The 15,559-nt window shown below is 50.6% G+C and overlaps 3 protein-coding genes across 3 annotated transcripts; 1 reads left to right on the forward strand and 2 right to left on the reverse strand.

Moving 5' to 3' along the window:
- Nucleotides 1–1,768: 1,768 nt before the first annotated feature.
- Nucleotides 1,769–3,392, forward strand: PC9H_002244 (uncharacterized protein; the record flags this gene model as incomplete). The annotated part of the gene is made up of 13 exons (XM_036771885.1): nt 1,769–1,825; nt 1,880–1,889; nt 1,950–1,969; nt 2,026–2,161; nt 2,218–2,277; nt 2,335–2,367; nt 2,433–2,564; nt 2,625–2,723; nt 2,772–2,861; nt 2,926–2,952; nt 3,003–3,043; nt 3,111–3,133; nt 3,185–3,392. 13 exons carry the CDS (start codon nt 1,769–1,771, stop codon nt 3,390–3,392), a joined length of 936 nt encoding a protein of 311 aa, XP_036626506.1.
- Nucleotides 3,393–7,496: 4,104 nt separating this feature from the next.
- PC9H_002245 (uncharacterized protein) lies at nt 7,497–8,603 on the reverse strand (the record flags this gene model as incomplete). Its single annotated transcript, XM_036771886.1, has 4 exons — nt 7,497–7,602; nt 7,659–7,839; nt 7,891–8,071; nt 8,127–8,603. The coding sequence occupies 4 exons, from the start codon at nt 8,601–8,603 to the stop codon at nt 7,497–7,499; spliced, it is 945 nt and encodes a 314-aa protein (XP_036626507.1).
- Nucleotides 8,604–11,942: 3,339 nt separating this feature from the next.
- PC9H_002246 (uncharacterized protein) lies at nt 11,943–14,078 on the reverse strand (the record flags this gene model as incomplete). Its single annotated transcript, XM_036771887.1, has 1 exon — nt 11,943–14,078. The coding sequence occupies one exon, from the start codon at nt 14,076–14,078 to the stop codon at nt 11,943–11,945; it is 2,136 nt and encodes a 711-aa protein (XP_036626508.1).
- Nucleotides 14,079–15,559: the final 1,481 nt, after the last annotated feature.

The raw sequence follows: 15,559 nt of genomic DNA on the forward strand, positions 1-15,559 counted from the left end.
CGTGTTTGCCCCTGCTCGCGACACGTACTGATCTGCGACGATAAAAGCTCACGGATCCACGCCAATCTTAACACGAGGGGTTCTGTCTGCAACCGGTCCTGCCCAAGACTCAACCCACGGGTTCGACTTTCATGGCAGCACGGGTTAGACTGGAGGCAGTACCAGGGAGGGAGAGCAGTTTAGTGCTCCTCGTCTACTACGCAAAATCGAGTGCAATAAGTGTAAGTTTCTTCGTAGTTTTGCGATCACGAGATCTAACAGTGCATATATCCATGTAGAGGAGACCCTCTAACCGAATTTGTGGTTAACCCATTCAATGTACCAGTATCTTACCCCGAAGTAGACATTTTGCCCGTCAGTCCGTCTCTTTGTACACTCACACTAAGTCCTGCGAGGACCTCGATCTGATGCACCCACTGATGTGGTTGAGCTTGATAGACTACAGAAGTAACGACCTGGTACGTCTTCAGCTCTAGATGTTTTCCGTCGTCCTGACCTACCTAGCGCTAGGGATGTTCCCTTTACCCCTCACTATCAGTGCTTGCCCTCGGATTCCATTCTTATAGCATCGAACCATCCCTTTTAGTCTATGTGATGACAACGTACATTTCAAACTCTCCCTGATGCACCTCAATCCTTGAACACCACCACGAACAGATGTCCTTCCGCCGATTACGAAGCTAGAGTGAAAGTGCCCACTGGCACCGTGACCCCCGTACTTCTTACGTTCCAAACTGGTAAACTGACTCCAGCGGGCGTCATCGAGCTTCGATGTTGCGTCACACACCATAGTGCTTCATGTGGGCTGCGATCAATTTGACTTCCAGTGTTGATCACAGCTCTGACATTTGGTCATCAGTGCTCAGCAGGCACCGTGCGGCGGGAACGCAGGCCGTATCGTAATTCAATTGAACGCTTTATCGAAGTGCGTCGATTTCGTGACTTATTTGATTTTGATTCGGATACATTGATTGTTAACTAGCTAATTCTACTTCGTCGGATCGCTCGCATTCACGGGGAAGGCCATTGTAACGAGCTGGAGCCCAGCGCTCACAAGACGTGCATCCAATGTTAGATCTAGTACCTACATCAAAGAAGGGATGATGTTGCTGTGTCGAAGTGTCCGTGAGTTTTCATATTCATCAATCGACTCCTTGATACAATGATCCTCATCTACACTTCTTTCCTTCGCCTTCAACGGAAGGTTACCCATGCTATCTTTATATCTGAGCTTTGTCACACAGTGTCAGCAATGACATGATGTGTCCGCGACTCCGCATCGCTTCCCTAACATCAAGGTGGTGGCGCATGCGGCGACTCTGTTTCCCGACGACAAAGATGATGCCGTACTTCTAAACAATGGTGATACCCTACACAACCGCAGACCTTTCGCTAAAACACTTTGTCTCATGCTGCTAATTTGGTTTTCTGTGGCTGGGTTTGACTGTTCCTGATAGACTCGCGCATTGTCGGTATGGTCGGCTATCCCTGTATTCATGGCGCTCCTCGTCCCTCGATGGAGAAATTTGCATCAACAAGCAATACAAACTACCCATCAACTTCATGTTATTCCTGGAACAATACGAGCGCCCAACGCTTTGCTTCGGCCTCTCAGCATCAACTTCTGCGATTGATCGGTGTGGAGCAGCTGTGAGCATAACTGTATCCCCAGTCTCAGGTGCCATTTCAAGGTCTTATCTATATCTACGATGTCAACCCATTCCGTCGTCTACTCAAACGCCCCAGACATATCCGAGGAACACCAACGATGGACGAAACTTCGGGATTGATCATTGACCTCGCAAAGGACCAACGTTTGGAAGCGGTGCGTTATTCGATTACTATAACCACTGCTATCATCATTCATCAGTATATTCAGTACCTTGTCCGTGAGTATCACCCCTGCATCTCATCAAAGTTGCGGCTAATTCACTTCTGGAATCTTGTAGTATCCAGTGCGGTTATATTGGTATGCAAGCGATTCCTCGACGATGTCTTCACCGTAGTGTGTACTCACTTTTCTAGGTCTATGACTATATCATCACCTTCGATCTGGAAGTCTCTTTGATTTGGTTCTGTCACTCCGGCTGGAGTTGGACCTCAGCGCTCTTCATGCTAAACCGCTACCTCCCATTCGTTGACACAGTCAATGGCCTTTGGCGTAAGTCCTCTTACCCTCATCCTGCTTACCACCACACGAACCCCTTGCATATATAGACGATTTCGTGCCCGATATCACTCATGACGCCTGTAGGCTCTCTTTCCAAGCGACAGGCTGTATGTTACATCAATTTCCACCACCTATCCTCCAATCATTGACCTGAAGCGCATTAGGGTTATACGTCGTCGGCATTTCCATCACAGAAAGTAAGTGTACTCTTACACGACAACCTCAATACTTTGACACGGCGTGGAACTCATGATATGCCAAGTTATCCTGACGATTCGTACCTGGGCAATATGGTACAGGGATCCCAAACTTGCGGTGGTTCTACTAGTCTTTATCGCCGTTGTTTGGGGTCCAACCTTTGCTGTCATGATTGCCTTCACAAAGTCCTTCGAATGTAAGCAGAACTTCGATATCAGTGACTTGTGCGTCGTGAGGGCTGAACGTGATGCGACAGTTGGCCCCGCCCCTTTCCCTGGTTTCGTCGGCTGCAATCTTGTGGCTGCCAATCAAATATTACTCGTTTCCTGGGTGCTGCTTATAGTTTACGAAGCCGGTGCGTGGTTAGCATGTCGTGGTTGAAGTGTACTTATGGAAGACCAAGGTATTCTGATATTAATGACGTATCGCGGATATGTTGGCTGGCGCAGTGGTGGTGGCAATACGGCTTTATTTACTGCCATTTATCGAGACGGTAAGCCAATTCGAGCTGGCGTTGGCTGTTTGTTGGTCGTCCCGTTCATATCCTTGACATCTAGGCCTCCTCTATTATTTGTATCTATTCGGTGGGTACACAATTATATAGTGTTCTGGGACTAAAACAAATCGTTCAAAGTCCTCTCCCTCGTTAACATTATTGTCATAAAGGTGTTTCCGGTGCGTCACTGCTCCTCTGTGCTCGATCGTTGCATTCCTCGTTGATGAATATACCTTCTCCACACAGAAATACATCATCCTTCTCGCGGCGTAAGTCTCTTCTTCATGTTTATTCTGGGTTACCCATGACACATTATAAAGGCTCGAGCGCGTGGTCCACTCCGTCTTGGCCAGTCGTGTGATCCTCCATATCCGCGACCTAGCCACTCGCAATCCATCAAGTTCGGGGGAACTGTCGAACATCGAAGTTAGCAGCACCGAGGTAAGGCTGCATCCGATTCGATTTCGTCGGTTTTCTCATACCATGAGTGAATCCACCCGCGAATCGTACAATCCAAATGTCGAGTAAATAATATTGTATTAATATCTGATGATCCATAGACACTGCGGCGGTGACGACTCGGTGTTCAGTTGTTGCAACCCTAGCGAACGGTCTCAAAGTTCTCGAATACTCTACCAACAGCCTGCGAATTTCCCTCTATGGCAGGGGCTTACGGTTGGTGACTCAGCTCGCAAAGGGAGAGAACGACGCCGAAGCAGTTCCCTCATTGTGGACTTGCGGCGACTCAACTCGTCCGTATCGTTTCCTTTCATACCAAGAACTTTGTCAACGTACGCCAGTGTCTATACTTGCTTCACACGAGATACTGTGGGTCATTTTAATCTAATCTATCGACTTTGTCACCCCCATCTCGAACCACCCAATCCAAAGTCTCAAGATCTCACACCGCGTCCGTCCCTCGGGGCGTTCGGAGAATGATGTAGTCAACGCTTCTCATAGCTCACAGGTGTTCGTGTTCATTCTTCAGATCGTCTTCTTCGTGAGCCTTCGCTCTTGTCGGTAGCCAACGAAAGCCCGCGACAGATGGAGGGCTGGACGCGGGGACTCCGGCTCTACGTGGAATCATGTTGGGCTAACGAACGAACGCCGTCAGGTGATCGCCCCGCCAGCGGTGGCAACGAGAAAACTGATACGAGAGCTACGAAAAGAAGGTCAGTACTTGCCGCTGGTAGCTGTCGTAAAGTTATTCCACGGACGGAACAGACACCCAGAACCTCTGCGTTCCCAGGTGAGTGCTCTCATCATTTTCACCAAAGGAATCTGTCCTCATCCGCAGTGCTTGCTGTTCATCGCCGGCAAAGACGCGTTTGAGACGGCAGCGTCAGCCACCGTCTGTCGAGCAAAACGATGGGTCCCAATCATCCTTGAGGTAGGTAACGTGCATGGACGGGAGCAGGCGTTTTCTGTCGGTATGAAGTGTATGCGGGCAAGCTGTTTCGTGGTGCGGCTGATAGTAGGTGTTTGGGACGAGTGTGATGAGGAGGCGGCTAGAGGGCCTTATTTCATCCAGCGTCTTCTCCTCCAGCTTTTTGGCGAATGCGATTCATCTGATTCAGGTGGCAGGTTGCCAGTTGGCACGCGCGTACAATAGCCATTGATGTCTTCTGGTTTCCGCGAATTCGAAAGGAGAGGCGACGAAGATGGTATATCCTCGTGGACTGAGACGCACTGGGTTGCGGTCAACATGCTGCAAGCGGTTGGAGAGATTCAATATTCAAATATTCAAGGCTCACCTGGTCACGAGGACTGATGTTGCTTGACGGTGGCGCACTGAGGTTGAACCAACGCGGCCATCCAGCCCAGCTGTTCTCAAGATTATTACCTGTCGAAATCGTGGAGTGATCCTCAGTGTTTTGCCTAAGTCTGTGTGAGTCATAAAATAATGACTTAGCCGGACCTAGGCCGGAATATTTACCGTAAAATGACTTGAAAATGATTTTGTGGGTCCCTTTCGGGTATCGAAGAAAACAGGTCAAGCCAAGTCTGTTAGTGTCGAAGTCAGTCATGGAAAGTCAGGCCACCATGTTCAACGCAACAGTCGCTCACGGTCAGTGATGGTCAGGTTAAGTCAAGTACAAAACCGTTCTCAGGCAATAAAATAAATTCATACTAATAGTAAACATGATGCAATATATATATAATAATACGGTACGGTCTATTCGCTTCTTCCATCGCCAATGGAGGAGGACTCTAGAGTAATGTTAAACTGGTTGGCTGGAGGCATCACATTGACGTTGAAATATAAGGTACTCACAAACCCCCTCCGTGTCCGTGGCATGATGATTGCGTGTATTGAGTGGTCTGGAAGCTTGAACTTGAGTATGAGAGTCGGAATAGTTAGCGAAGCGCGTAGGGGAATGGGAATCCTGCCAGTAGTCTGTTTGCCAGGCGCGTGGATCCAGAGAGTCGGAGCAGTTGTTATCCACACGGCGCGTTACGGCGAGAAGAGATGTCAAGAGGTTCAATTCGGGGCCGCATTGAATGCCACAAGTGTTGTGAATGGTTGTCGAAGAAATAAGTGGACATTGGGGATGTTGGTGAGGAGTTGAAACGTCGAAACGTTGAAGTCCAACAATTGAACTGGCCATCGAAATCAAAAAAGATTATGTAATTGAAGACAGGGGGGCACCAGCGCCTGTCACCAGTATTCATGCTCTTCCAAGTCTCTCGTCTCGTATCTAAATACCCCTGCATTATCCGACATTCAGCACCCTCAAGATACCCCCTTTGTCACTTCCTGAGCAACTGCTCTTAGGCTAGAGCCTTAATGTTCTCTCGATTAATACATCTTCGCCCCTGGGATTAGTTCCCCTTACATAAGCAATGTCTGAATCCTATTACTTTACGCTCCCATTCCCAGTCAAACTAAGTCACTGTAAGTTTGCTTTTCACTGACTTAGATTTCGTCGTGACCTTCCGCACAAGATCAAAAGAGGAAGGTGCCGGAATTTTTACATCAAAAGTACGGAAACTGACGAATTCCATCAAAAAATGGACTTACGTGGACTTTATACTGACTTAGGCAAAATACTGAGAGTGATCTCGAAAGAATGGGCGAGCGCCTAAAAACAGATGGCGGGCTGACATGGCGACTCGCACTCAAGGCTTGCTTCGACTTTGTTCTGACCTTCCAATTCCAATTCATCGAGACTGTCGCGACGCGATTCAGCATCTTCGGATAGCGCTCGTTATTCTCCAAGGTCATACCCTCTCTCCAACGATCGCTGGATGCCCTCGAAAATCAACATTTACTACGACGGCCACGGCCAGCGGTATTTCCAGCGCTCTCATCGACAATTTCATTTTCCGGCCCATTCAAGCACGCTGCAGCGACTACGCGGACTCGCTATTCATGGCGAAACTGTGACAGCGTCTGTGTGCATCATCTCGATAGCAGCTCACAGAGTAGGTGAAGGACGCTGTACTCAATGGGAAGCGAAAGAGGAGAGCACCGAATACAACACAGACAGGGTACGTGCATAAACCTATAGTGTATTTATTACCGTCCTCTCAGAAGTCTGCTCCATGGCGGGGCTAGATCAGAGCTGCGGTCGTTGAAGATTATGTGCAGGAACCTCGGGGCGCGAGACGGAAAGCGAACCCGCTGCTCGACTCAAAATCGTGCCGTGATCCAAACTGATGTTGATGCCCCTCCCCCACCTCGCAAGTCGAAACACTCCACGGCACCGTGTTAGGTGGATCCTGGTCGCTCCGAACTCACTCTACCGATATGCGGACAGGGAGCAAACTGAGGAAGTTGAACGCGACGAGTCTGCAGGGTGCGATCGAGACGCCTTCGTCCTCGTCCTCGTCCTCGTCAAAGCTGCGCATGCTCAGCCTCGTTTTGTTTTCAGCCTCTCAGTCCATCTTCTCCACTTTGTCCCACGGCCTCTCCAGACTGAGTATGCCGTTCGCTGGCTTCGATATCACACCCACGATGGCACGATGTCATGATCATCAAGATGCAGTTCAGTCCCAGGATATTGGATCGTCGCCAAGCTTAGGCTGGGTTTTGGATCAATGACATACTCTATCACGTCGAGCCCAGCAACTAGTGACAGACACTGAAGTGGCCAAGGAGTTCTTTCCATGCCGTCCGTTCTGTGCTCGACGGAGACGATTCCTGGAGCATCCAACGCGATTTGGTCACATTAGAGGATCGTCCAACGCGCATACGACTATCTCCTAGATACCTCATCGCTATTCGCAATAGAGCAACCGTCATCCCTACGCATTCTCAACTGGTCGGGCCTGAATATTGAATTCTCTTCCGCCTTTATTCTCCTCCTCCCCTCTTTGCTTCACTAATTCTCGGCCTTATTTTCCACCCATCGCTATTGTGCGCTCTCTGACATTCAATCCGCCTATTTTAATATTCCGTTCGTTTCGATGGTTATCATGTATGCCGGTCAAATCGTCCCTTCTGTCTGCTTCCCTCGACAACATCTATTCAGAGCTCTGCTAGAACTTTGGCTGAGACTGTTCGTATCGTGCCTATCCATGTCTGCCAACTCCGAGATGCCTGCTGTCCAGGCTGCCACGGTACATTCCTCCACGAAGCCCTCTGAATCCCTACCTTATCATTATTCACCGTGCCGCCGAGCCAACTTCTTAACTGAACCAAGTCGTCCACTTGTTCGCCTTCCCCCGGATGACCGACGCAATCTCCCTCGCAACGATACGATCGGCCTGCTCGCTGGGATGCAGCTCGTCCGCCCTGTAGCCGTATGAAGTTGGACGAACCGCAGCGTCGAGATAAGCAGGATTACTTACCACAGGAAGCTATCCCGATCAGTCCCCAGCGTAGCGGTGCAAACCGGGGTGCCTGGAGTGCCGTCCAAGGGGAACACACACGTATTCGAGGCTCCCTTGACGTTCAAAGGTGCGGTTCCGTTTAAATATAGCGATGGATGATCGAACATGTCTTGAAATAGACTATGGGAGTCGAAGAGCGCTTGGGTCGACGTTAGCAATGTGACGGATTCCCCTTGCAGTTTAGACGCACCGATATGAGCACCTCGTAACTTGCTTGCCAGGTCTTTCAGCATCAGCTTCGAGAGGGCGTTTCCAGACAGCGTCAACTCTGTCATGAAGACGCTCCATTCCGTGGTGTTGCGTGGCGCTGTCCAGAAACGGTTTGGCCACGAATATGCAGCGTACAAGGGGACGAGCTGCAAAGGGATCATCTGGTACGGGTTGGTCAGAATTGTGCCTGGCATATCCAAAGCCACTCGAGCTTACGTTTTGAAAGATGAAGTTCCTCGCACCACTGTCGTACAACGTCTTCACCCAGTTGACAGCGCAGGCCGTTGTGTCGACAATAGACGCTTTGTTCCCTCCGCTGATCAGGGAGTTGGCTCCGACATCGTTGGTACCGATCCACAGCGTGTACACCGTCTTCGATGGGTCCAGTCGCGTCGTCCCGTTCGCCTTCTCCTCGAAGTACTGCGGCAGTTGGCTCTCGAACACCGAGAGGGTCGGGTGGAGGGTGATATTGTTCGAGCACGTCGCGCCCGAGCGGGCGAACGGAAACAGCTTCACCCCGGCGGATCCAGCGACGTACGCTGGCCACGCTACGCTTTTGTACCCGGTGTTGACGACATCGGTGTAGGAGTCCCCGAAGGTGACCAGGTTGCATATCCGGCCCGGCTTAACGCCAATGCCTTGCACGACGGCAGGTACTGTGGACAGTGCGGCGAAAATACCAAGGAATCGCATACTGAACGTATCGGTGAATCCTCAGTCGGGATGGGTTGGGTGTCGTGCAGGACGGACACCCTTTTATGCTACTCGATGGAAGATAGCCAGGTGGCATAAGAAGCTCGAAGCCAGACTCCGGTAAGTTGATCCATCGATTTCGTGAGGGATTTTCCTGAACTGATTCTATGATGAAGGGATGTATGACCAGGTCGAATTAGCTTGGGAGTTGATCGTTTCATTGTGTAGGGCGGCTGCCATTTTATACGGCTCGATGGAAGGCCATTAGAAGGCATACGGAGCTTAAGACCCGCGAGTTTATTCACTACATTTGGGAGGGACTTTGCCGTAAATAATCATTCACAACTCAGAGGCATTTCGTTATGAAGGAATGCATGCAGACCAGATCAAATTAACTTGTCACTCACCAGAGGGCGGGCGCACGTACGCCCTTCTCTTCACTCACCTTGCCCTACTTACATCTCTTGCTCCTCAGATCGCATCTATCACTGCGCTTCTTTGGAGTCGAAGGTTGCGCTCTACCAAAGGGAGACAATATCCAGCCACAAGCTGCCCAGCACGGCAATAGAAGGTCCCGGCCAACTTCCTTCTCGTAGTTCATCTGCCCTCGACGCACTCCCCGCCGCAGAACCAGTGGTCCGCGCGCTGCGTTTGGTGCACTTTACCCATCCCCAGCCTGGCCATCTTCTGGAAGCGTGTCATCGTGACAATATCAGGGTTTTTCACTCCGTCTTAGCTCCCAGTCGCCGCCAGACCAGACTACCATGCCCGCCCCGAGTCTCGACGGCGTTGCCTCCAGCGTTGAAGACCTCGAGGAGCAAGAGGGGGCCCGCTACTCATACTTTTAGGCGCTCGCCCATTCTTCCCTTGAAATCACTCCACGATTTCGTCAACAGTCAGATATCTTGAGAACAGCAGGATGGCCGCGCTGGCTCAACCTCACCACCATTGATCAAAGTCGGCTTTCGCAACACCAGTCCTCGCGACCAGGTGAGTCTTGAATCTCTGCAACCACTTGCAGCATGCAACAGGCGAGATCAGACGGGGAGGGAAACGAGGGGAGAGCTAAGGTCGACACCGTTGCCGTATTGTCGTCTCTCCCTCCCTCCCTTCAACCAGCAATTGACTCCATCTGCACCTTGACGGTCAAGCTCAAGCGCTATGCCCAACGCCGCCTCGTCCAACCTCTCCACCTACGTCGAATCCACGCATGCGACCCTCACCTCCCTCACCCAAATGCCACCCTTGCTATCCTCTCTTCGAATTCGAGGGCGCCAGAAGATAAAAGGAGACGATTGGGCACTTTGGATGAAGGGAGAGTTGTGGCAAGTCGACGCATGTGGCGAAGTTGAATGGAGGATACCGATGACGAACGAGGTTTCTTGCACAATGCCGCGAAGTACGATTTGCCGCGCTCAAGCCCGTGCGAATTGGACGTATGGGAAGAGTCGATAAGGCCCTAGCTCTAGCCTCCCTCTCCTCACACTCTTCACACCGACACGCCTGCGCCCGGCCATGCACGTTACCTACCCCAACTATGATCGAGACTCATCCACAGACTGGCTGACGCTGGCGTCTCAAACGCGTCTTTGGCGGCGATGAACAGTAAACACTTTGCGGATGAGGACAGATTCCTTTGGTGGAAATGATGAGAGCATTCACCTGGGAAGCAGAGGTTCTGGGTGTCTGTTCCGTCCGTTGATTAATTTTATGCCAGCTACCAGCGGTCCAAGCGAGCCGGATACGACGATCACCCTCAATCCTCACTCCCTACCAACATTTATGCCATGCCCGATCGCTCAATCTCTCGGTTGCGTTGCTCGCGACGATAACAGGGCTGGCCGTCGACATCAGCCCAGGATCTCCCTACTTTTGCCCGTTTTCTCCAGCATCAACGCCCTGCATGTGACAGTTGATGCTCGTAAACCTCTGCTGTTTGGCCAATCCAAGGCGATTTTCGCATGTCGGGCATCACGTCACCTCCTGTGCACTCGATGGGTGGCAAGATGTTTAGAATCCTCCGCAGGGAAACATGGGCAGCACTCTCCGCTCGCTGCTTTGCGCCCCTCGTTCGCCTTGCGGTAGATGACGGCACAGCCGTCTCGGGCATGCCTTCGTGCTCCAAACTTCATACCTACCTTGATGGATGGCGAGCATTCAAAAGTGGTTTGGATGCGCCGTTGCGACGTTCGCCTGTTATTTGCGCCGTTGGTTTCGAGTTATATTCGTTTCATATTATGAGGCGTTTTTGTCTGACTTGATTGTATGGTAGAGCTCGACCCTTCGGATAAGTATTTTTCGTGCGCAGACGCCCAAGTACCTTGTAACACCTCATTACTGGCGGACGTATTACATATATTGGCATTTTCTTCGTCTCTTCGTGTTTCTTTCCTCGTGCAGACACTTTGCTCGTTATTGATATAAGGTAGTTACACATTGACCGGCCTGTGTAGTTTACCTCCCTACCTTTCATTACTCGTCTTTGTGGCCAGCTGCATGCCCTTTTCGCGGGGATTGTAGCAAGGACCGACTGCGCTGCATATATGATATGCGCTCTCGCTATTCGGGAAAAGGGGTTTGGGGTTTGGGAGCCGTTGTTGGTGAGTTCGGCCCGACGGAAGTGTACGCGAGGGGATGAGAATATCTGTGTGTATGAAAGAGCGAGGAAGAGGGTAGAGCGAGAGGCGCCGGTCTTTGCAGTGAAAGCCTAGGGTGGTTAGGACGTCGATGGGGAGAGCAGAGAGAGAGCAGGGTGGACTGAGCTGGGCAGCGAGGAGAGACGGACTGAGAAATACTGAGATCGTCGCGAAGACACGCTTCCAGAAGACGGCCAGGCGAGAGTGACTCATGTATGCGCTGGGTAGATTCGATATGCGATATGTAGAAACCACTCGTGCGTGAAAGCAGCGCGCAACCCACCGCTTCGGCGACCACCGGCGGCGCATCCCCGAGATTGCGAGATTGTGAGGAGAGGGCGCCCGTTGGTATGGCTGAACGACTAGCGTAGTCGAGCTACGATCGAGCGTTGGTCGGGGTCTTCTGTCGCCGTATTGAGAGTGGATGCCGTCCTCTTTCGTCGAGCGCAACCTTCGTGGCAGATGCAAGGTGAGAAATAATTAATACGTATACGTACTTTTTTTTTTTTTTTTTTTTTTTGGTTGAGCGTTGGGTAGCAGTTCTCCTCCGTCAGTGCCAGAGTTTCCCTGCCTCCGGGAAAGTTTCCCCAGAGTAGTTTAGGTAGATAAATGTAACCACGAGGAAATGCTTTTACGCACAGAGTGTGGGACTCCAAACCGGTCTTGCAGCTTCGCCTACTCCCCCTCCTGGCTCCGCCTCGGCTTAATACCCACTAAAAACCCCGTTTAGTTTTGTCCAGTTCCTCGGCAGGTTTTCTTCTCCGTCGAGGGCGCCCTTCCATGTTTGAAGGACGACTTTGGTTCGGATCTTGTGTTTTCCCAGGCATTCATTTGTCATTTCCCTGTCTAGGTCTAGCCGGGCGTTCATTGTGGCTATCCACCTATTGGTTACTTCCTGGGTCGTGAAGGATGCGTTCTCGTTTTGTATTACCCTTTCGCATCGTAGTTTCCATATTAAATAGGCCGACTCTGAGATTAGTATGCGCCATAATCTATCCCCTCCTGGGTCGCGTTCTCCTTTTTCCTTGTTCGTTTTGGTGAGTGCGCATGCTATTATGTTCCCGATCCATGGTTGCGTCCATGTTCTTCCTGTTTTTGTCCAGAGCTCTTTTGCCAGTTCCCATATTTGCTCCTGTCCGGGTGTCTCGCATCTGGAGAGGATGTGGCTCATGTTTAGTGTCCCTATGCAGTATGCGTCGTGGGCAACCATCCATAAGTAGTATCTTATTTGCCTGGAGAAGTCATTGTTCCTAATGGCTTTCCATATCCTCTCTTCTGTTGGGGTCTCTTCTGTCACTTCTTCGACGTGGTTTTGTATGGTGTCTATCATCTTAGCAGTTCTCTCTCTGTTCTTACGCATTGTGGCCTGAAGGGCTATTTCTCTGATGGCCTTGTATGCAAGGCTTTGTGTCATTTTTGATAGTTTCGCTCCGGTGAGTTTGACTCTTGCGGGTATTTCTTCGTTCATCTCGTCCCTTTCGTTCAGCGGTTTCTTGGCTCCTTCGTCGGCTAGCCTGTCTGCCGCTTCGTTGCCTGCGTGCCCGTTGTGTCCCTTCACCCATTTGAGGCTCGTTCTGTTGTTGGTGCGTAGTTTTGCTACAGTAATTTGTATTAGCTCCTTGTTCGCTTTGCCAATGTATCCTGTGTCTTCGAGGTTTGCCAGGTTTTTTGTCAGTGTTTCTATTGCATATTTAGAGTCGCTTTCTATTTCGATGTCACTTCCTGGGTTGTTGTTTTTTATGGCAGCTAGGATTGCTACCATCTCGCCTGTCTGGTTCGTCTGGGCGAAGGTGTTCGGGACCCTTATGCTCATATTTCTTTCATCTCCGGGTGCGTAGAAGATTCCCGCTCCCGCCGTTGCTTCTCGGGTGGTTGCGCGCAGGCACGATCCATCAGTCGCCACTTTGGTTATACGCCTCAGTTCATCTGCTCCTTCTTGGTTGTTTCCCTCTGGTGCTTGTTCGTCGCTAACATGGCCGTTTGTAAATATTCTCATGGCGTCTTCCAGATTGTCGACCTCGCCGGACCTGTGGTTGAAGGTCTTCCATCCTTGTTGTGGTTCGTCTTCTCTGTTGACGCGGTCGTTTATTTTCCTTGGGTCCCATTTTGCAGGCAGGTTATCTAGTAGCTGCCTTGCCCGTTTGAAACATTCTTTTGGGTGAGTGCACCCTTGGATATTCTTGGCTTCTGCGCACCCTGGGCATCCACATCGTTTGGATCTTCTGTGTTGTGGGTGCGTTAGATGGTTGGCTATTTTTTCTGCATCTCCTACTAGTCTCATTCTGTGTTTTGTTCGTAGGCAGATGCTTGCGTTTGAGGTTGTCGCCATTCTTAGCTTTGCATTCTCTCTCGCGTGGGCCCAGATCGGCATTTCTCTGGCCGCGTCCCTCGTTATCTTGATGGCCTCGAGTCTTGTTCCATATTTTAGTGCCGTCGCTATCATTGTTTTTAGGTCTTTGGGGCATCTGTTTGTTGGTCCGTTTAGTTTGGGCCTCCAGGTTTGCAGGAACATGTTTCCTTTGAGTTCTGTTGGCAGGGTCCCGTTGCATTTCCTTTTGTTTAGTGCCAGGATTCTGTCCGCGAAGCATGCCCACAGCGGTCTGTCCGTCAGCTTGAGGTATTCTTTTACCCACATGATTTGTATTGCTTCATTTCTCGATCTTATGTCAAGGACACCCTGTTCGCCCTTTCCTGGTTGCGCGAAGATTATCTCCTCGCGGACTGGGTTCTTCTTGTCTCCCCAGAAGAATTTCCATATCCGTTTCCTTAGGCTGTCTTTGACCTGTTTGGGCATTCCTTGTACTCGGGCTAGGTATTGGGTCCTTCCGCCAACTACCATTTGTATGATTAACTTCCTTCCTTCTGATGTGGGGTGTCCTTTTTCCCATCTCTCGAGGTCCTCATCAATCATTTCTATTACTGGGGTCCATCAGTCCCCTCAGTGTAAAGTGCCTGGTACTCCCGGATGGATAGAAACTACACCCCCTGGTACTCTCAGGGCCAGCTGGATCCGGCCGGGATATATCCATCCCTGATAGTCCCAGGGGGCTGAAGTATATCCGTTCTGAGACTCCCTGTGGGGGTAAATTCTATCCTTCAGAGAATACCAGAGGGATCATTGTGCGGGTAGAATTATCTATAGTGGTACTCTCAGTGAGGGATATTCCTGGGAATATCCATGAGACTGGTGCATCCACTGTGGATACTCTGCCCCCCTTGATTATCCATGCTGGGTGTACCGATGGTGGATAAACTAAGAATATCCACCTGTTGGGGCTCTCGGTGCAGATAATCTAGCTGCTGGATTATCCATGCTGGGCGTGCCAACGGTGGATAAGCTAAGAATATCCACCTGTTGGGGCTCTCGGTGCAGATAATCTAGCTGCTGGATTATCCATGCTGGGCGTGCCAACGGTGGATAAGCTAAGAATATCCACCTGTTGGGGCTCTCGGTGCAGATAATCTAGCTGCTGGAATATCCATGCTGGGTGTACCGATGGTGGATAAGCTAAGAATATCCACCTGTTGGGGCTCTCGGTGCAGATAATCTAGCTGCTGGATTATCCATGCTGGGCGTGCCAATGCTAAGAATATCCGCCTGTTGGCTCTCTCGGTGCAGATAGTCTAGCTGCTGGATTATCCATGCTGGGCGTGCCAACGGTGGATAAGCTAAGAATATCCACCTGTTGCCTCTCTCGGTGCAGATAGTCTAGCTGCTGGATTATCCATGCTGGGCGTGCCAACGGTGGATAAGCTAAGAATATCCACCTGTTGGGGCTCTCGGTGCAGATAATCTAGCTGCTGGAATATCCATGCTGGGTGTACCGATGGTGGATAAACTAAGAATATCCACCTGTTGGCTCTCTCGGTGCAGATACTCTGCCCCCCCTGATTATCCATGCTGGGTGTACCGATGGTGGATAAACTAAGAATATCCACCTGTTGGGGCTCTCGGTGCAGATAATCTAGCTGCTGGATTATCCATGCTGGGCGTGCCAATGCTAAGAATATCCGCCTGTTGGCTCTCTCGGTGCAGATAATCTAGCTGCTGGAATATCCATGCTGGGTGTACCGATGGTGGATAAGCTAAGAATATCCACCTGTTGGGGCTCTCGGTGCAGATAATCTAGCTGCTGGATTATCCATGCTGGGCGTGCCAACGGTGGATAAGCTAAGAATATCCACCTGTTGGGGCTCTCGGTGCAGATAATCTAGCTGCTGGAATATCTGTGCTGGGCGTGCCAACGGTGGATAAGCTAAGAATATCCACCCGTTGGTGCTCTCAGTGCAGATAATCTAGCTGCTGGAATATCCATGCTA

The sequence above is a fragment of the Pleurotus ostreatus genome (genome assembly GCF_014466165.1).
Source record: "Pleurotus ostreatus strain PC9 chromosome Unknown scaffold_10, whole genome shotgun sequence".
Classification (NCBI taxonomy): domain Eukaryota; kingdom Fungi; phylum Basidiomycota; class Agaricomycetes; order Agaricales; family Pleurotaceae; genus Pleurotus; species Pleurotus ostreatus.